The 21,070-nt window shown below is 43.9% G+C and overlaps 1 protein-coding gene across 1 annotated transcript in view; it reads right to left on the reverse strand.

The window, feature by feature from the left end:
* The window catches only part of Ext1 (exostosin glycosyltransferase 1), a 287,921-nt gene that overhangs the window by 41,536 nt on the left and 225,315 nt on the right, over positions 1–21,070 (reverse strand). The window contains exons 2-3 of the mRNA XM_052747806.1: positions 2,992–3,085; positions 1,375–1,482 (exon numbers count right to left, since the gene is read on the reverse strand). Of these exons, the coding sequence (XP_052603766.1) occupies positions 1,375–1,482; positions 2,992–3,085 (202 nt within the window). The remainder of the gene's footprint in view (positions 1–1,374; positions 1,483–2,991; positions 3,086–21,070) is intronic.

Consider the following 21,070-nt stretch of genomic DNA (forward strand, 5'->3'; position numbering starts at 1 on the left):
AGTGTCGTGCAAAGTTTTCCACCCCTCATGACAAGCTCCAACTTGTTCACAGCAAAGGTGCCTTGATACATGAATGGAGGACACGACTGATGTTTGTCATATCCAAAATTTCCTTTAAAATGAGCATGTATTATTAAAATAGCATAAAAGGAAGGAACAAAGGCAGTGTGGGAAAGCACCACATACCTCACTTTGAGTGAGTGACTCAGACATCTACTATCCCTACATGGTTAGGGCTTTTTCTCACTATGTCTTGGAGGATGTCCCTATTGAATTATACCAGGAATAGTTACTACAAATATTAGCTTTTCATAAGATGCCCAAACCCCTTTCTCAGTGAGCACCTACGAAACTATGTTTTGTTTAGAACAGAATGGGCTAACTCCAATGAACAGGTTCACCATTTTCAGAGTACACATTCCTCCAGGTTTGTGCTGAGGTTCCAAAAGCGCCAAGATCACAGACCTGAGAACCACATGAAAGGAATGTTCTAGAGCTGTCGTGACCTAGGCTTGAATATTCCCACAGTGCTCTCCATTAGAGGGTACATTATCTATGACTTTCAGAAGATGACTGTATTCTCTCACCAGTCCATTAGCAGACCAGCCAGGAGCACAGAAGAAAAATCAAAAGCACAGTCAGAAACTCTATTTTATAGCTATCAATTAGTTTTGTTTTTAAAGCAAGAACATTAGAGATAATATTTCTACAAAAACGTGTGGAGGTTTGAAGATAAAGTGTCTAATGCCATGAAAGACAAACATTAACTGAGCTATGAGAGTGTGCAGCAGCTTCCTGGGAACCTCAAACATGACTGAAGGGGGCTTGGAAATCCTCACAGAGTCTTGTTGCCCTTGCATTTCTCTGTGCAGGTTGAGTTCCCTTTCCTGGAGCAACTGCAACTTTTATTCGGGACCCTTCTTTTAAATATTCACCCGAGTGACAGCCCTCCTGTAGGAACTCAGGGTGGAGCACTGCAGGAGTGGTAACCCTGGACATAGCAACCAACCATAGACCTTGTGTGTCCTGGAGTTAACCAGAAATGGAGGCACAGGATCTGAGGGCATGTCAAGTCTAACACTGTTGGTGCTGAAGCTGAAGGGACTCCTCCACCTCTCCTCACCCAGCAAAGCTCAGGCATCTTACCAGGAACAGCTACTTCCCAGAATATATTCTGTGGACCTGGACAGATTTTTGTGTTGGAAAGTGAACAATATCATATTAAACGACTTCATATTCACCATGACACAGGCAATTTTCTCCTGATAAAATTTCTTTTTATGGAGCTGACCTTTTGGATTCATCTTCTTTGAAAGTTGGGATGGGGGCAGCAATAATCGGCCGTTCTGCCGAAGGCCACAGCCCCTTCCTTACCTGTAATAACAATCTCTCATCGCCGATGACGGCAGCTTGGTTCCAATTAATCACTTCGGAGAATGGCAACTCCCATCCATTGCTGAGCATTACAGGGACACAGGCGGCCTGAGCGAAGGAAGGATTTCGTGAGTGCGAGGACAGCGACAGCATGAACCGTTCCAATCAGGAAAAGAATCAGTACAAATTCAATTACTGGCATTGCTTATGTGACATGGGTCCTGGGCTGCTCAGGCCAGAAAGAAAGTAAGTGGTTTGGAATTACCAAATCACATGGGATTGTAAGCATCCAGACCAGACTTGAAGGTTTTCAAATCTTGCCTTAGCATGATAATACACCTCTTCTATTCTAGTACATAAGGTTTGGCTGACCTTACCTCCATGGAGATGACTGGCCTTGTTGCAGGAGTTTTATTGATGCAACAAAAGCTTTTACCAATGGAATCTGAGCATAAAACCAGCCTTGAATATAACAGTTTTGTCAATGTAAGTGCTACACTTTCACTTCTGCCATGGTTCACCCCAATGTCATGAACTAAGAGAGAACAGAATGAGGCCCAGCCTTTCTGGGTAGCACTTTCTGGACTTCTCTATTGTAGTATCCAGCTTTCCTTTGCTCTATAAACATCTAACTCAAAACTCTTTTCCCTCCAGCGTGGAGCATGGCAAACTACAGCCATACCAGACTCTAGTCTGCACTGGGACCGAAGAGCCAGGGCACATCAATAAGCTAAAGACAAAATGGAGCTTCCAAGGAAGTCTTTATCCAAACCAGAGAGCCATTTGCTCCCTTAAACACCTACGAAGCTGTAAGAATGCTAGCAGGTGGTGGTATGCTTCTCAAAGCGCACAAAGCACCGTAGAATGCCCTGCTGTGGAAGGGCGCTCTTCAGCCTGAGGATCCGGAAGGACTCACAGTTAGCATGACAGGGTAAAGACGCTATGCAACCCTCAAATACACAGATGCAGACAAAATGCAAATGACTGGGAGGACAGGAAGGAAGGATAAGAGAAGTAGTGAGCATCTGTCGCCTTGCCATCCAAAAAGGCTGGCTGCAGCAGCAGCAGAAGGCATTTCTGCAGTAGGACTGAATGACAGAGATACTCCCTCCCACACAGGCTTCTGAGATTCCTCCTGAGAGCTTTGGAACATCAGGGCAAGGAAGTCCCACTACTCTCAAGAGTTTAGAAGAATTCATAGAGGACCAAGATGAGGACCTAACCCACAATTTCATTTGGGGGGCAAATAACAACAATACCCCACTGTTAGCGCTTTTGAGATTGGCTTGCAGGAAAAGAGGAGTCTCCTCTCCTAACTGAGGAGCTAGACTGGCAATCAGATCTGTCCATCTACCCTCTGTCTGCAAATGTGTCCCTGAGGAATCCAGTTCCCGGATGCTGAGACCATTTGATTGTCTCATGTCCGAAGGCAGGGAGTCAATCTTCTTCCCAATTCTGATTCTTCAAACTGGTTCAGATTTTCTTGGGAATTTTTTTTTTTTAAGGTTCTCAGCAAAAGCCATAGCTTCTTTTTGACTACTCTAGGAGAGTGAGAAAGCTGAAACCAGTTTGGCTTCACTCCTCAACCCCATGCTGGGACGTTTCATAGTCTCTTACCTGCAAAGCCTCCAGGAATCTGAAGGACCCAAGCCTGCGACCACGAGGAACCAGACAGAAAGTGGCATTGTGCAGCATTTCCCGATAATCATATCTGAAACAACAAGAGGCGTGGTCAGCAAGAGAAAATCCAAGAGGAAAATTGGATGGCTGAGGGTCATGGGGTGCATCCATTTATCCTTCATGTATGACCCTAGGGAAGGGTTACTCTCACTTTTCCATTTGGGGTTGGAGAGCTTGTTGCATGGAGAGTACAAATAGGATAATCGTATTGTATAAAGCAAACAGGATCTCTTTTGCAAACAGTTTATAAAAGGACAGGTCTAATGGTCCTCATAATGACTTGTCTTGCCTAGCCTCTGTCCCCCAAGATCAGATGGGGAGGGGCAAGGTCTCATTATGTAGCCCTGGCTGGCCTAGAACTTGCTCTGCAGAGCAGGATGGCCTCAAACTTACAGAGACTCACCCACTTCTGCCTCCTGTGCTGGGGATTAAAGGTGTGCACCATGCAGCTCCTCCTGTGAAACAGTTTGCTCCCATAGGCAGGAGAAGCATCCCTGATGCATCTGCTTCCCCCTTAATGCCATGCCACTCAGCAACACTAAATGTTCTTGTTCTCTATTCCCCACACCATGCTATTAAAAGATACTTTGGAAACCTCCATCCTAAGCGCAAGCCAACATTTGTTTTCTCTTCAAACTGGGGTTTCTACATTTAACCAAGAACATTCAGTGACTCCTGACAAATAGTGCTATGGTGTAAGGATGGTTGCTTTGACTTTTGACAGAAAGATGGGGGAGTGGCAGACGGGGTAGAAGAAAGCTAATATGCAGAGTGAGAGAGATCGATAACAAAGAAAGAAAAACAGTAGGGAGGCATTGGAAACTAGGACAGAGAATGGATGGTTATTCTTTTTACTCAAATGCCATTTAATAGTATTATACTGTTTTGTTTTTATTTGTTTGCTTGTGTTTTTGGAGGAGGGAGCACTCCAGACAAATTATAATACCATGAGTGTCACCCATCTCTTATTGTTAGTGAAATTTAGGACCACCAAAAAGCATTTAATTGTTTGAGGCTCCCACTTTATAGGTGTTTAACACCAAACACATTCCTAAACCTGCAGCTTCAACTTCACGAGGAGTTTAAGAAAACTTGGGTAGCGAGAGATGCCTCATGTCCTATAAAGGCTCTGAATCCTCCAGCCAAGATGAAAACGTTCTCATTTTTCAAGCACTTCCAATGCTGAGCAGACAGGTGTGACTCTGACAGTAGCATATGTCACCAGCATTTTCCAACTCTAATAGTCTAATTTAACCATAGCCTGAAGGCGCTGGATTCTTCCCTCTTCTTTTTTTGGGATATTGATATATACATTCATATTTTTAAAGTCCACATCTATTTTTATATTCTCATATAAACTAGGCATATGGGAGTAAGCCAATTTTCAATTATAAACCTGTCATTAAGAAGAGACATCATGCAAAGGACCATTTGCTTAAACAAGCATGTACAACTAATTTGCACAAGAAAAGGTCACTGTGAATAGATTAAGATTATCTCCATTGAGAGCAAAATAAAAAGCCCTTGCTGCATTAATTAAGCTGCAAAATAGACTTCAAAGTGGAAAGGATTTTTAAGAAGGATCAAATTTAGCTAAATAAAAATATTAAATTTTGATGGTAATGACATCTCTCTTTCCACCAAACACAAAAAAATAATTGACAAGTATCTTCAAACTCAAATGTTGATAATGTCTGAAGTCTACCTAATAGGTAGAGAAGGGGAAAAGAATATACAGACACAAATTTATGTGTGAAACTTAAACCAATTTTTTTTTAATATAGAAAGGTCGAATATACTTCAGACTACTGCAAGGTTTAACAGATACCCAGAATAGAAACCCCCGAGGGACTAGCACACAGTCCTACATCCTCATCATTAAACTGCTAAAAATGTAAAATCTTATTAGTGTCCCGGATTGTAACAAGTTTCAAAGTTTCCACTTGCAGAATTTACTTTATAGAACGTGTGGAAGGAAAAGAAGGGCAGAAAACTCCTGGGGAAAAGTCAAGTGACAGTTACACTGACTTTTAAATGGCTGTACAGAAGCATTAGTTGCTGATGTAGCAAAGGAAGCCACATGACTGAAGCTGGAAGCCATTCATATATTGAGATGTGCAAAACACCCTTGAGTCAGTTAGAACCCTTAACACGGGAGCTTTCGGGGTATCAGTTTTGTCATCGGAATTAGGAGGTGTGACCTTGATGGAGGATGTGTGTCACAGGGGGTGGCCTTTGAGGTTTCAAAAGTCTCACACCAGGCCCAGTCTCTCCCTTCCCAATTCTTCTCCATGCCTGATTGCTCCAATGCTTTGCTTGCCTTCTGCTGTGTTTAACACCAGGATGGTGATGGGCTCACCCCATGAAACTGTAGGCAAGCCCCCAGTTAAATGCTTACTTTTATAAGTTGCCTTGGTTATGGTGTCTCTCCATGGCAATAGAAAAGTAACTGAGATGAATCTTTTCCATTCCAACTTTTAAGCATGTTCAGCCCTTTTGGATTTTATGGTCAATGAGTTCATGAAATACTGAGGAGCTTCAGTTGAAGAGATAACAATACCCTTTAACTGGGCCAGCTACTGGTTTGAACTGGGGCACTTCCTATTTTGGTATCCTTTACCTCCATCTCCTGTGATGCTCTTTTATTTAACTCAACCATTCATTTATTCGTCTGTCCTTCTACGAAACACTTTCACCATATTGTCGCTTTCAGACAGACACTATTCAGAGGTGGTTTATCTACCCAAGAATGATCTGACAACAGATAAGATGTAAAATCTCCTAAAGGCATTCACGTTGCCAAAGAAAACTACAGTCATCACTCCAGCATGACACATAGGAACCCTCTGGAATCCCCCTCCCCCACAACAAACATTTTACTAGTAAAAATTAAAAAAAAAAAGTTTGATTTAGCTTTCTTGAAATAGTGCCAAAGGCATAAACAAAAGAGAGAAATGTCCATTTGAGAAAATCTGCCCAGCCTTAGATAACTGGCATCTGTTCCACGACCTGCTCCGTTATACCTGCTTCCACCTCTGCCTACGAGAACTGAGAACTGAACCCAAGGAGACACACCCACACCCAACTCCTGCCAGGAAGGGAAAAGACAACCCATCGAAGCAGAGTAAACATTTTCAAATCATACATCCTATACGGAACTTTTGTCTAGGATATGTAAAGAACCCTTCTGACTCAACCAAAAGAGAATCCAATGTAAACATGGGCTAAGAATTTGAACTGATATTTCCCCCAAAGAAAATGGATAAGGTGCCAAGAAGAGCACAAGAAGATACCAAACATCATTCGTCATTGGAGAAGTGGAAATCAAAGCACAATGAGGCACCACTTGCTACCCGCTAGGTATTACTGAAGAAGACGGATGAGAACAAGCATTGATGAGGTGTGGAAAACAGGAACCCTTCCATGGCGCTGCTAAGAAAGTGAAATGGTGAAGCTGCTTTGGGGACAATTTGGCAGTTCCTTCCCAAACTAAAAATGGACTTTCATATGACCCAGCACTTGTATGTGGGCATTTCTCCCAGAGAAATGAAGGCTTACTTTTACATGGAAACACTGTCCACAAATGTGGACAGCAGTTTTAACTGTAATAGCCCTACAGTAGAAAGCACAGAGATGCCCTTCAAAGCATGAAAGAGAAAACAGACTGTGGTACAGACATAGCCTAGAACACTTCTCGAAAAATGAATCAAATAAAATGAAATGGGACACACGACTCGCATATACAAGAACCCCAAGGATGTTAATGCTGAGCCCAGAGCCATTCTCTAAAGGATACACTCACTGCTCCGTTTTCATAACATTTGGGACAGCACGTCGTTACAGGGCTGGAGAACTGAGTAGTGTTATCGTTAGTTAGAGGTGGGGGAGACAGGCAGGTAGACTTGAGAGGTCAAGTGGGGGGACACTCTTCTAAAGTAGACCAGTTCTCCTGCTTGAGTCAGGAAATGCGCAGCATGCTATCATTGCACATACCTTAAAGACAAACACACTAACCTAAACGAGTTGGGAAGGAGATGTGGTAACTGCTCTCTAAGAATTTCCACCTTTAATTGATAAACCAGTTTGCCAACAGGCATTACAATCCCCACTCCAGAGGAAATGACGCAGGAGGTGGTTACAAAGAAATGTGCAGTAAAAAGGACATGACCTTGGATTTAACCTGGAAGCCAGTACCACTCAATATCTATGACAATTTTCTTCCTAAAGTTGTCCTGGACAATATACAGGATATACCCCATTTAAGATGAGCTACGGAATAACACATATTTGAAGTTTTTTGTCACCACACAGAATGCATTGTTTCTAGTAGAGAGTCAGTGTCACTAGCAAGAGGAGGGGCAGAGTGGTACCTACCATGCCACCAACTGTTCTCCTAGCCACTGGTATCACCTGCATTATCTGGGAACTGCAGAGATCTCAAGATCACCCAGGCCCACTCAATCAAGAACTCTGGGGAAAGAGCCCTGGATTCTACGTGAATTTGTTGTAATGCACAGTACATTTTGAGCAGCACAGGCCTGGTAGTTAAGAACTTAGTAATCAAGAGCTCAGGGGTCAACCGCCAAACCCGGGGTGCACATTCCAAGCTTGCTATATACAAACGGGGTGATCTTAGGAAATGGTAATTTGCCTAGGCTCAGTTTCCTTGTTCATCCAAAGTGTCATCCAAAGGGGATGACACTTCTAACCATGCTGATCAAATGATACATTTTAACTAAGGTACAGCACCTTATAAACAGTTCTGAAAATGATACCTATAATCACCACAGCTGAAGGGAGACTGTAGATAATAGGAAACACAGGCAGTTGTAAACAAGGAAATCTGGGTTGAAGAATTTGGAGTTTGGATCTCCTGTGTGACCCCCATGCAAATCTCTTAGCTTCTCCGAGTCTCAAAGCTGTGAAACTCAAATGAAATTATGTACATGCAGTCTAATCAGGAAAGCAGTATGCAATTGCAAGTTATTATGGCAAATTATATCAGAAGGGATGGAATAAACATTTTTAAAAACTACCAACAATAAAAAAATAAAAATAAAAACAGATTTGCAGAGACAGCCAAGAGACAAATGTGAAGCAGATCCCTTAAAAAAAAAAAAAAAACTAAACCAGAAGCAGTTCGTCTCAACACAGCAGCGGCGTGTAGTTTAAAAGCATTCTTCACATCAGAAGCTGTACAAGGAAAGATGCTACTACTGCAGCTTGCAGTGTGCCTGGGGTTTCCACAGACCCACTGCCACAAGTGCACATACCAAACGATCTGGCTATTTTGCTAGCCACAGAGGACAGGGACGAAGCCAGCCATGGGTCTCTAACCTCCAGACTCACGTAGTCTGCCCAAGGTGGTAGCTGGTTTCCACTATTTATTTATGAACTTGGCGAACATCTCCAGCTGGTCTGCTCCTGCCAGCCCCAATCCTTATATGTAATTACTCTTCCTCTGTTTACACCCAGGTTTGAGTCACATCTCTTATGAAAAGAATCAGAAGGAATATGCTTGGGATGGTTGAAGTTCCACAGAGTGCCCCGGGGATGAGGAAAATGAAATGCAGATCCATGCAGCAACATCTCTGATCGTGTGTGTGTGTGTGTGTGTGTGTGTGTGTGTGTGTGTGTGTGTGTGTGTGTGTGTGTTTCTTCTATCCACTCAGCAAAAGTCAGGAGGATGCCTCTCACATGTTAGGCACCACTTAAGAAGCTCCAGGTCCAGTGAAAAGACCGAAATTGATAATTTTAAGTCACTGGGGGTGGGGAGATGTTCATATGGAGGCATGGGCTGGTTTATAAAGAGAAGACAAGGCATGGCCACAGGTGGCATTAGTGAGGAAAGGGAGCACAGAGATCATGCCGATTTCTAGAACTTCTAGCTAAGTACTGATGGGGGAGTAAGAACTAGCAGATACAGGGAGGGGATGGGCATTTTTAGGCTAGAGGTAGTCCACCAGGAAGATGGGGTCCAAGGTGAGGGAGAACATACAATTTGGAGTAGGTCAGAAAGGGTTAAAGAGGCTGCTAGCTCAGGAGAGGCCTGACAGGATGACCTTGCTTGCTCCCTCCTGGAACTCATGAGGGGGAGACTGAGTCACTGAGGAGCCCAAGAATGACATGATCCCAAAAGTACCCCGAGGACCATACCGCTCAGTCTCACAGGCAGAGCTGAAAAAACTGTAAATGGAAGTCAGTGCTGGGACGGCGGCACCAGTCGCCCAACTCTAGGGTCCTGATTCGAAAGCCATTTTCTCTTCATTACACAATGCTGCTTCTGGTCAGCCCACACAACATGTGGTGGCTGAAGACATATGATTCTTATGAAGACAATTAGTAAGCTGTTCAGCTCATCTCTGGAACCCCTGACAAGCAGCTGCCACTTACTGGGCCTTCTCCCCAAAACTTCACCCCAGCTCACTATTAGCTTGTTTCTTCTTCCTCTTCCTAAGTCCAGATTTAATGCTTAAAATTTCAATTACTCTTGAGGGGGGAAAAAATTAAAGGTCAGGACATGGGACAACATGAAATTGAACCCTGGCACAGATTTGAACTGAGAAACATTTAGTAGAAGTAAGAAAATGGGTCCAGCTGGCCACTGTGCTGAGTTCTCTTGAAAACACATGCCATTGAAAAGTACATATGGCAGAGGAAAGTATGGGTTCCAGTGGTTCTACAGCATTCATTGGGTTTGTAGAATCTTGGTCTGTCTGACATGTCCTTACAGGTCTTGTGCACATAACTGAGCTGCTTTACATACATGTCAATCAGTTACCCAAAGACCTAGAACTGCACACAAAGTGTGACTGATCAGCGTAGCGATAGCCTTAGGGGTAATCAGCAACACAACACCCTTGCAGTAGCAGCTGCTACTTAAAGGTGGTGCCATTTCCTGCACTGAACATTCAACAGGCAACCAACCAGTCATGGCAAGAATTAGGTATTCCTCGCTTTGTCGTCTCCGGTGTGAGACCGCCAATTCTAGGCTGTCCATTGCAGACAGGGATGCTTGTATAAAACCAAGGACAGGCACTGACATTCATCTTTTCATATTTCCTGGCTTCTAGACAAGGCAGTTTTCTTTCTATGTCAATTTAAAATCTATTTCAATACAGGAACAGGAGGGGGGGGAGCATTCTATGGGCCAAGGCCCCTGTAAGAGGCACTACCTCTCATAAGTATCATCATACGATCGCCATGGACATAGGTTTGATACACAGGCGGATACAGTGACACCTGCCTTTTACCACAGAAGAAAGAGTACGGGGATGGTTGGCATCAAATATGCTCTTGAACACACTGGGTCATCATCCCTATGGTTTCTAATCTTGCCCATAGCATCACCACTGACAGTTCAGAACTGTAAAGTGGTAATCGTTATTCACATACATTAACAGACACAGCATACATTGAGCATATCGTGTACTTCCAAAGGGGTAGAATACCATCCTGATGGTACAAGCCTTTAATCCCAGCACTCGGGAAGCAGAGGCAGGCAGATCTACTATGGCTAGCTCCACAACAGTGAGGACTACAGAGAGACCTTGTCTCAAAAAACCATCCTGGTTCCTGCTAGTCAAAGAGCAGCTCAATGGCTAATATATAAGCCCATGAATAAATACAATGACTGTTAGCGACAACACCTATACTACTAATAATCCTACTGATGAAACCTTTCCTGTGAGCAGGGTATCTATCACACAGTCTATACCCTCCCTTGTATTTTATCGTTATAACCTCCATGAGGAGTAGGTGCAACGACTGTTCTCCTTTCACAGGTGATGATGTAGAAAGGCTTTGTGGAGTTTGTGTAAGGAAAGCAGTGTTTGCAGTGCGTTCTACGGGCTCTCAGAGCTTTTCCTAGAAGAAGGGAGAAACACAGAGGTAGCAAAGGTGAAGACAGGGATTTGTAACACACTGCGCCCTGCGACATTAATCCGGGGGAGCTCTCAGGAGGACACAGGTCGTGCTGCGCCCGCTTTTATACCCTCCGTGCCAGGTTTCAAAACTATTCTGAGAGGAATGCAGTCCTAAGGCATGTGAATCAAAATGCTCTGGCTAGAAATGAAGTGTTTCGGACAGGGCTAAATAAAGGGTTACCTGGGTACAGAGGGAAGAGGAGACACTGGCAATAAAAAAAAACAAACAAAAAAAAAAAACACCACCCGCTGTAACAATGGCCTTGATGGATAAATGGTCCAGAAGAGATATATAGCAGGCCACTCAGCAAAGGAGAGGGCCAAGGTCATTATCTTACCATTAGCTTTTCCCTAGGTGCCGTGCCACAGGAGATGGTCAAGTGGAACAGGGCCAGAAACGTGGAGTGAAGGCTAGGAAGATCTGGACAGGACAGGCAGCAGAGAGTGTATACTCCAAGGACAGCTTCACCCTGGTTGACAGGAGTGAGGGTGATGGGGATCTGGAAGTGAACACTTCAGGCTTCCCTGTCTTTCTGCCTAACTTCCACTCCTGATGTCCAGAGTAAGTCCCTGGGACCACCCATGTCCTGGAACCTGTCTTGACTCTATTGCTCACTCTACTAAGTTGTTCATTTTTACCCCTTCCTTCCCTCAGGCTTCAAGAGTCAGGGCTTAGGTCTTACTATTTCTTGGTCCACCACCTACCTACCTATGGCTAGCATTCACCAGCTGACAATGTGTTGCATAGGGGACTATGAAAGAAAGGTGAACATGAAGTGATGTAAGTCTTCATTATGACAAGCTCAACTTTAGTCAATAAGCATATATCCAACTCTTGATCACACCAAGTCTGCCTAAGGTGATGTTCCAATTTCAACGGGACTCAGAACAAAACAAAACAGAAATCAATCTTTTATTCCTGGTTTCCCTTTTGTACATTTAACACCCCATTTTCTCTGTCTTTATTTCTAAAGGTCTGGCAACTTGTTAAAAAGTTATCTTCTCCTTGAACAGTGATGAGAATTGGAAATTTGTGCTTCACCAGGCCTGATAAATAGCATTATGTGAAGATCACGTCAAATGTATGCACAGCGGTGCTCTCACTGAACACTCTCCTGCCCTTCCTCCATGCCTGAGCTGAGGAGAACAATTGCAGACCCTCCTGATGGCTTCTCCAATGACAAACACTGACTCAGTCCGAAAGCCAAGGCTTCCCACCCCCAGAAGGATCGGACTCACTCTAATGTTCTAAGTACTACTCTTTTTGATTTAAGAAAAAGACCTCTTTTCCTCCCTGGCTATCCCTGCCTGCCCTTAGATGAGGCAAATGGTTGGAATTCCTGATGGGCTTTTCTCATAGCCAGGGAAGGCATGGACGGAGACAGAGACTGTCTGAGACACCGTACTCTCGGTCAGTGCTTAAACCTTCTGTCTGATCCCTGCACTTAAGTGATTACAAAACCTTGAGACATGGCCCTGGTTTTGATAACCGCACTTTCCCATCGTCTCTCCCACTATCACCAAAACTGGATTTTAATTTTTGACTTAGACAGGAACAACTCAGTCCTGGGCCTTTGACACTAACTGTGCAAACAAGACCTTGGAATGGCATATATTAATATGTTAAGTGCTACAGAAATCTAGGGCACTCAAGTGTAAGATGTAAGTTTCATCAAAGAAGATGTCAATAGGAAGTGTGATTTCCCCCCTTTGGTGTGGGTGGAGGGGTGTATAGACATACAAATGCAGGGGTGTGGCCAAGTGACATAAAACATTTATGCCATGGTAAAAAAAAAAAAAAAAGAATGTTACATATTGATGACTACTGGACCACCGTTGTATGATAGCTGAGTTCTTAGGGACTGGGAAGGTCGCGAAGTCTAGATTCTACCATTTCTTTAGGCAGAAACACAATATTACTTTGGGGGAGACAGTCTATGGAGGTGAGTCACCTCTCCTTCCTCCAGCTGGCTATACTTTCCACAGTCGTCTGGAGAAGCTGCTAAAGAGATGTCTCATTCTGAAACAGGGCTGTGGAACAAAGAAAATAGATGCATCTGACTGGAGAGCGGGAGAGCAGATGATCCTGAGGATGCCTTTGTGCCCTGGCATCGCTGGATGTTAAGGTTTGCACAGGCTCATGTGTTTGAAAAAAACTGGTTCCCAGCTAGGGGTGCTACTTTGGTAAAACAGTGAAAAGTTTGAAAGTAGGAGCCCTATTAGAGGCACTGCATCACCGAGGGCATGCTTCAGAAGGTCACATCTTACCCTGACCTTGTCCTGCCTCTCACTGCTTTCTGTTTACCAGGATCTGAGCAGATTCACATTCCCCAAATGCTCCCACTTCCCCATAAACCCAGATCAATACGGCGAAGGACTGTAGACTGGAATCTCTGATACTGCTAAATATCAGAATTAAGCTAAAATAAAGAATTCCTTCTTGGGGGCCTAGAGAGATGGCTCAGTGGCTGAAAGCAATCTACATGGGGGCTTCTTACAACTGCCTGTAAATTCAGTTCCAGGGGATCAGACACCCTATTCAGACCCCCATATGCTCCTGCACACATGGTCCATGTACCTACAGCCACACACACACACACACACACACACACACACACACACACTAAATAGTATTTAAATAGAGCATATTCTTTTAAAAGCTCCTTCTTTGAAATTCTCTTCTTAGGTATTTTTGCGGCAGCTATGAGAAAGTAACCAACGTATTACAAATGAGTACTGTGCAACTTCTGCACGCCAGGTAGGCTTCCGAGCCCCAGGGAAGCGAAGATGCACAGCGGTCTAGGACTGCCTACTAGCAGAATCTGTCCTTCTGCAGAAAGCAGAGTGTGCTCCCATCCTTCACTCCCGTGCTTCTCCGGTGCTATTCTCCTTCCCATGGAGAAGGAGCCCAGCAACAGAAGCACATTCAAGTTCCTGTTGGCTTTAAAACAGACCAAGCCCAATCTTAGCCCCTTAAAATCTGCTTTCTATCAAATGACTGAAGAACCCTGTTAAATGTCATGCTCTGGGTTAAGTGATCCCAACGGCTCCTCCAGCTGCTTAGACTAATAGTCACACCCCTGGGATATGGGGATGCATTAAAATGGCCTCTACCCACAGCTTCAACATCCCCCTTTCTCGCTTCCCATCGATAGCCACAGAGTTCTCAGTTTTTCAGTACAGCACACTTGCTCTCATTCTTATACTTGCTGTGCCTTAGACCAGAATATCTTCTTCCAGATGTTTTCCAGGATGCCCATTCAGTGTGCATACTCCTCAGAGAGGTGCTCCGAGGCTGGCCTGTGGGCAGGCCTTCCCACTGCCTTGGTGTGGCTCTGTCCTGACTCTGAAGGCTGCCTGAATTCAGGCACATATTCTTTGGAGGGCTCACTCTTCTTTCCTGCCCAAACATGACATACTGTGTAACAGCAGGAGCACACCTTTGCTTGTTCACTACCATCAGTCCAGTCCTGAGTATATGTCTGGCCTAGAGTAATCTTTTATGATGTCTTTGTTGATCAAATGTCAGAGCATTCCACCCTCATCTCATTCTTCAGGGTCTATAATGCTTATGAGATTGCTAAGCATCCAAACGCTGCTGTTGGTGTTCACAAGAAAAAGTCACGTGCGTTTCCAAACAGATCTTGAAAAGTCCCCTTTCATCTTTGTTCTATGAAATGCTAGCCTTATTTCTCCAGTTAACGTTAAGATTTGTCAATGTCTCTAAATGCCATCTGCTTTAAAAGCAAGAGCTATTACAAATGTCTTCAGGAACAACCTAAAAAAACTTTAGAAGCATCCTTTCACATGTATATGTAGAGTGATGCTGTAAAGCCTGTAGGGACAAATATTCACAATCAAGTTTCTGCTTTGGACTTGGTCCCTTACTCAGCTTAAGAAAGTCATATTGACTCAAGTCTATTCTTGTTTATAAAACTGAGAGTCATTCTGACTTTGCCTATCTAACAAGGTATCCCGGGGACTTTGCAAGACAGAGAATCAGAAAACACTGAGCAAACTGAAGTACCTGCGAGGATCAGAAAGGATGAGGCGAAACCTTCTGGGAGCAGCTATTGTTCTGAGTCACAAGTAGAAGATGTCAAAGGCATTATGCGCCTCTTTGCTTTGGAAGTATCGATCATCTTTTAAAAGCATCCAGAACAGTGAATTTGTTACCAAGGCCAATGGTGATGAAGTGCAGGCACTGTAAAGCTAAACTGCTGGCTGTGGTCCCTGGTTTTCCACTGTATTCAATTTCAGCCATTAGCCAATTGGTCTGTTTTCAGGGTGTGAATCTGCACTGGAGATGGTTTGGAGCTCTTAGTTATGGGGCCCTCAGAGAGGGAGCACTTCTGTCACGTGGAACATCTTTTTGCTCCGTTCCATTAAAGCGTCAAGGCTTTTAAATAAACCGCCAAGTAGAACTTGGCATCAAAACACAAAGTGAGTAATTTCCTTCATAGAGAAGATGATGCCTCAGCTGTGTGTCCGATACACAGCTGTGGAGAGTTGACTGCAAAAGTGATTTCATCCTCTTCCTATGTACTCCCCTACACAAATTGTCTCAGGATTAATTCTAAGCAAGATTTAGGTATGATCTTTTTGGAAAGTTATTAGCCCAGCAGCCGCCAATCAACCATACCCTTCTCCACAAGTGTTGGGTTTGGAATTATAAAAGTTTTGGAGGTGTGAAAACATAATTGGAAAACTTTTTTTCCCCCTGCTTAAAGGGCTAATTGATTTCACAGGTGTTTAATTATCATTTGCTGTGAGATAATACCTTGTAGTGCCATAAAAAATGGATTTAATTTTCGAGTGCTTGCAAAACCATTGCCAAAGCCAAGTTAGAGCTGAAGCTAGATAATTATTCTATAAATCAAACACACTGCCTCCTTTCTTTGAAAATTTTAATACTTGGGGATAATGATATCTGACAACCTTGAAACTAACATGAAAAAGATTTGCCTGCCAAGTGCCAAAAAGGCAACCACTGGAGCATTTCAGGCAGTCTGGTTCATTACCAGTGACTCAGATGGCCTTAGGACCCCGTCTGCAGGCTTCCAAAACCTGCCAACAGCAAGAATATTGGTGTATGTCCAGGCATAGGTAGTTTCCACTGAGATCAAATGACCATGCATCCAGCAAGGCCTATGGAACTGTAGAAATAAAACCTAAATAACTCTTATTCCCACCCCACTCCACCCCAAAAAAAAGAAAGAAAGAAATGTGGGAAGGAGGGAGGAAAGGAAAAGAAGAAAAGGAGGGAAAGAGAGAGGAAGGAAAGGAGAGAAGAAACAGAAGGAAGGAAGGGAGGAGAAGGGGAAAGGGAATGTAAAATATGGAAACAGCTGAGCTCACACTAAGAAAGTCAGACTACGGAAAGTGTAAGTTTTCAACGTAATCAATGAAGACTTTCCTATCTGATGTTTGGGGCATGGTATTAATGCTTCCTGTAACAACAAAGCAGGGAAATCATGAAATCAAAAGTTTAACCGGCCGGAAGGCACCACAGAGAAGTTATTTAGTCTAAACACCCCAGATGAAAACCAGGGAAGCCAGAAGAGGCAGAACCACCTGCCCAAGACACCAGGAGAGCAGAACTGAGAGGAAAAGACCGACTCCAAGTGAGCAGAGAAAGGCGGCTTGACAATAGATCTGGACTCACATTCTCACCTCCAATCTAAAAATCAAAGGGCAACCCCCCCGTGGGGGGAGGGGCTGGCATTCTAAAAGAACAGTGGCTGTTCTTTGAGGAAGCCCAATTTCCCCAGAAGTGCCCAAGCTGCCTTAAATAACTCCCTGGGGGAGCCTGGCTGGTGCCATGTTTCAGTTTTTTTTTTTTCCTCCTCCTCCAACTTTTATTCAGAAGCTGCTGAAGTCATAACACATTCCATTACATGAAATGTGCTTAAATGATCTAAGAAATCTGGGCGGCTGGCTGGGCACACACACATACTGTCAGCACTATTTAATTTATTTCATGCCTGTGTACACAGCATGCCCACACCCTAGCTACTGCACAATATGGATTACCAGACAGTTAAGGTTGTTTCAATACCCCTTGTTAAGATATTTAAAGGTAAAATGCAGGATGATCAGTGCTATTCTCTGGACACTGCGTTTGGGTCCTTGTAGAAACAGTTGGGGCCAAAGGCACGTAGGCAGACAGGACAGATGAAAATATGGTATCTATCAGCCTGAAAGGGAAGCAGCCATAAAGGCTGGCATGGAATTCCCACAGAAACTCCTGCAACTAATCACAATGATGCTACTAATGACAATGAGCATCTATTGACAATCTATGACACACTCTGCCCTCTGCAAAGCACTTCATGTCCACTTGGCCAACTGCCCTATCAAACCTATACTACAAGGTGAGCAGTAGTATGTACCCTACCCCCTGTCCTTGATACAGGAAGGTATGCATGCATTACATTATGTATCCCAGCCTGAACTTGAGTTCAGCCTCAGTCTCTTGAGTGTTGGGATTGCAGGCTTTACAAGAGCCCAGCCTTTCCCCCAGTTTATGGAAGAAGAAATGGAGGCATACAACTAATTTGTCTAAATTCACTTTAAAAACTGACAGGAAATACAAACTGAGACAGTTTGTTCCTGGGGCCCAAAGAGCAAATTCCAATGCCACTGCTTTCTCGCCCTGCTGCATCTAGAGGGTGTCTTGGGCCAGCTAAGTGAGCTGCAGCTTGAAGGATCCCACAAGACTACAGTGGAATCTACTGGACTCAAGTATGTTTTTCCAACCAGAGATATGCCTGGCATTGGTCAGAGCTTTTATGTGGGTGCTGAATCAGACATGAGACCCTTCCTGGGGCCAACCTCTGCCTAGGGTATTCTTCCCAATTCCTGAGAACACAGAACAGGGGCAAACCAAAAGCATGTTCAGTTCCACCTCTGGAGGGCAGAAACTTTAACGTCTTTTCCTAAGACTTTATGTGATTTTTACTCTCCCAACTTGCCATGGGGCTTTGACGCCAAGACCTACAATCTGCCTTTTGTTCCTCCTTCTAGTATGTCCCTCTGTGTGTGTGAGTCCTCTAGGTCATGAGGACAGGCTAGGTAAGAGACATCAAATAAAATGTAAGACACAAGGACATTTCATACATTCATTTGTGCATCCATCCATTCGTCCACCTACCCACCCATCAGTAATTCTTACTGGAATCCTAAAGTACCAGGCATTCTATCATCAGGAGCACCACAACAAACCAATTTACTTTAGGGAATTCACTGTCTTGTTTGGGAAGCACACAATAAAATCAACAGCTACAGTGAATCATAAATGGCTCTGTGCGGACACATGGAAAAGAAGTCTGATCCTCTTGGAAGGTAGGGATTAAGTCAAGTCCTACAACAGGACAGTGCCGAGCAAAACTGGAGCTGGAGATTCAGTGCTGACGGTGGCCAAGAAGGCCATTAAAAGCTTTAAAATACATCGTGGGAAGCAAAATGCACAGGCTACAGCTATTCGCCTTAAGAAACCAAAGACGTCTTGCTGTGAGCTAGAGTTAAATCTGTGGGATGTTATGCAAAACAAAGGCTGAGGCTTCTTTCTGCTGGGAAATGAGTGTGATTAAAGCCTGGAGGTCTAGGCAGGTAAGCACTTTCCCTTAACTAGTTGATTTTGTTAGACACTTGCAGGTGCCCCCTGAGCCCTAGCTGAGGGGCAGCTGGCACGAACCCATGTTACAGACAGGAAAGCCAGGCAGAGGCAGGAACGCACCTTCACAATCTGATTGGAGTCAATGAGGAATGCTGAGGACTGTTAGCATTCACTCCCCTTGCTCTTCCCCTAGGACCGGCCAACTCACCTATTTCAGTCCTTATTCATGAACCCCGATTCCTGTTGCTGCAAAATGCTGCAGGCTCTGCAGAGATGGTGCCTCGTCCCTAAATAATCATATTTTCACAGTAATTAAAAGGCAAATTCCCCAATTCCCTAAATGCATGAGCAGCATGAATGCCTGCATTTTGCCCTAACACTTTACATCTCTAGGGTGAGGAAAAACCATGCTATGAAATAATGGTAATGACTTAATTGCAGGAAGAATCAGCTGTGGTCGTGGTCTGGGGAAAAAAGGGAAGCCAGTCTCAGCCAGGATGTCCCGCTAGGGAACAGAACTGTTGGTAGGAAGAGCGCAGGGATCTCCCTTCTGCCCTTCCATAAGTAATAACTATCTACAAGTACTGATGGCTGCAAGGCCTGGGCTGGGAGAAGCCGTTGAAGATATTTTCTGCTACAGTGACAAGGCTATCCTGCTGATTCTAATCCTTCAGGGAGAGAGGTGAGCAAGGGAATTCCAGTTATTAAGGAATTAGTTTGAACTAGAGCCAAGACAAAAAAGTCACAAGTGGGTTTTGCCGAACCAAGACAGCTTTCATCCATCTTCCTCTTAGACTAATTTGGGAATTCTAGCACCTACTCAAGAATGTCCCGTGCTGCAACTGAGACGGTAGTGTGGGGTCAGACCAGGCCAAACCATCAGCTGCTGATCCCTTAGAAACACACTGGAAGAAAAGGTTGAAACAAACACGGATGAACAGATTCTGTTTCTGTATTGTACATCGAAGTCCTACGGAAAGTAAGAACGTAGCTTGTAAGAGTCTACGGAAGAGATCAGAAACCACATGCAACTCGTAAAATGATACCTTAACATGTGGAAATGACGCTGATGTAACAGCCATGACAACTGACCACACACATGTGTGCTCTGGTTCACACACAGTACCACAGCCTGTGTGTCCCTATGTGTGTGTGTGTGTGTGTGTGTGTGTGTGTGTGGTGGGGTGGGGGCGGGGGGAGGCGGGAGGAGAGTCAAAATCATGCAACAAACCCATTCCACTGAAGACTGAGGCTGGCAGAGGTTTGATCATCTGTCCAGATGTGGTTATTTTGTTTGTTTGTTTAGTTTTGTTTTCTGAGACAGGGTTTCTCTGTGTACCCCTGGCTGCCCTGGAAACTCACTATGTAGACCAGGCTGGCTTCTAAATTGGAGATCCACCTATCTCTGCTTTCCAAATGCTGGGATTAAAGGTGTGCACCACCACTGCCCAGCTTCTGTCCAAAAGTCCACAGCTAGGATTACAACATGAGGACGCCCCGTGAACTCACAGTGTGAGATGCTGTTAACTTCAGTGGTGTTTCATACTGGCAGCTTCGATGTCATGAAAAAATAGGTATAAATGAGCTCTTTCAAAACAGCGTTCACACAAAAGATAACGGAGCTCATGGGTAATTCACATAAAGTACCATGGAATCTTAAAACACAGAACTCAGGCATGCTGATTTCCAGGCTGTGTGGATGCTGCATCCTACATAAATGAAAACATTCATATTCTGACCCCCTTCCTCTCTCCCATAGGATGTTAGTCATATATATGTTCAGTTGTCTGAAATTATCGTGAGCAAGCAATCATTAAACACCACAGGAATGTTCAGCTTACCCACCCTGTGAAATCCTCTTAGGGACTGAACAGGCACCAAGCCTGTTCATCATGACTGCCCCTGGAAACTCTAGGCTAAGGATGAGGGAGATTGAGTCAGTGACTGCTTATTTAAAATATTTTTAAACGAAATAATAAAATAATTGAGAATGCTGATCATGGTAGCACATGCATGTCACCCCTGTATTGAGGCTGAGGAAGGAGGATCCCAAATTCAGGGTCAGTATAGGCTATTGGCAGCTCTCCCCTCAGACAGGAACAACTCAAACAAAATGAAACAAGAAGAAGCTCAGAATATTTGCCAAATTAAGAAGATTTCAAACACCATTCTTGCTAATCCTGATGTAGAAATCTGAAGAATATGATAGCAGAGAGATTACTCCAGATGGGTGCTATATGAATCTACAAAATATCTGACATTAAAGACAGAAAATACCTAACTGACTTCAAGCCCAGGGCTTATATGCATACATTACTTCTGGGGTGTTTCAATCCTATCATAAACAAGATACAGGAAGGAAAATGTCCACCAAAGAAGTGTGCTCAGTAACTTTATTCTTGTGGGACACTAGTGTACATTTCTTTACTACTGAGCTATTTTAATTTTATTGAGTATATATTTTGGTTGCACA

The sequence above is a fragment of the Peromyscus californicus genome, unplaced genomic scaffold (assembly GCF_007827085.1).
Source record: "Peromyscus californicus insignis strain IS unplaced genomic scaffold, ASM782708v3 Scaffold_20__1_contigs__length_68692818, whole genome shotgun sequence".
NCBI classification, from domain to species: domain Eukaryota; kingdom Metazoa; phylum Chordata; class Mammalia; order Rodentia; family Cricetidae; genus Peromyscus; species Peromyscus californicus.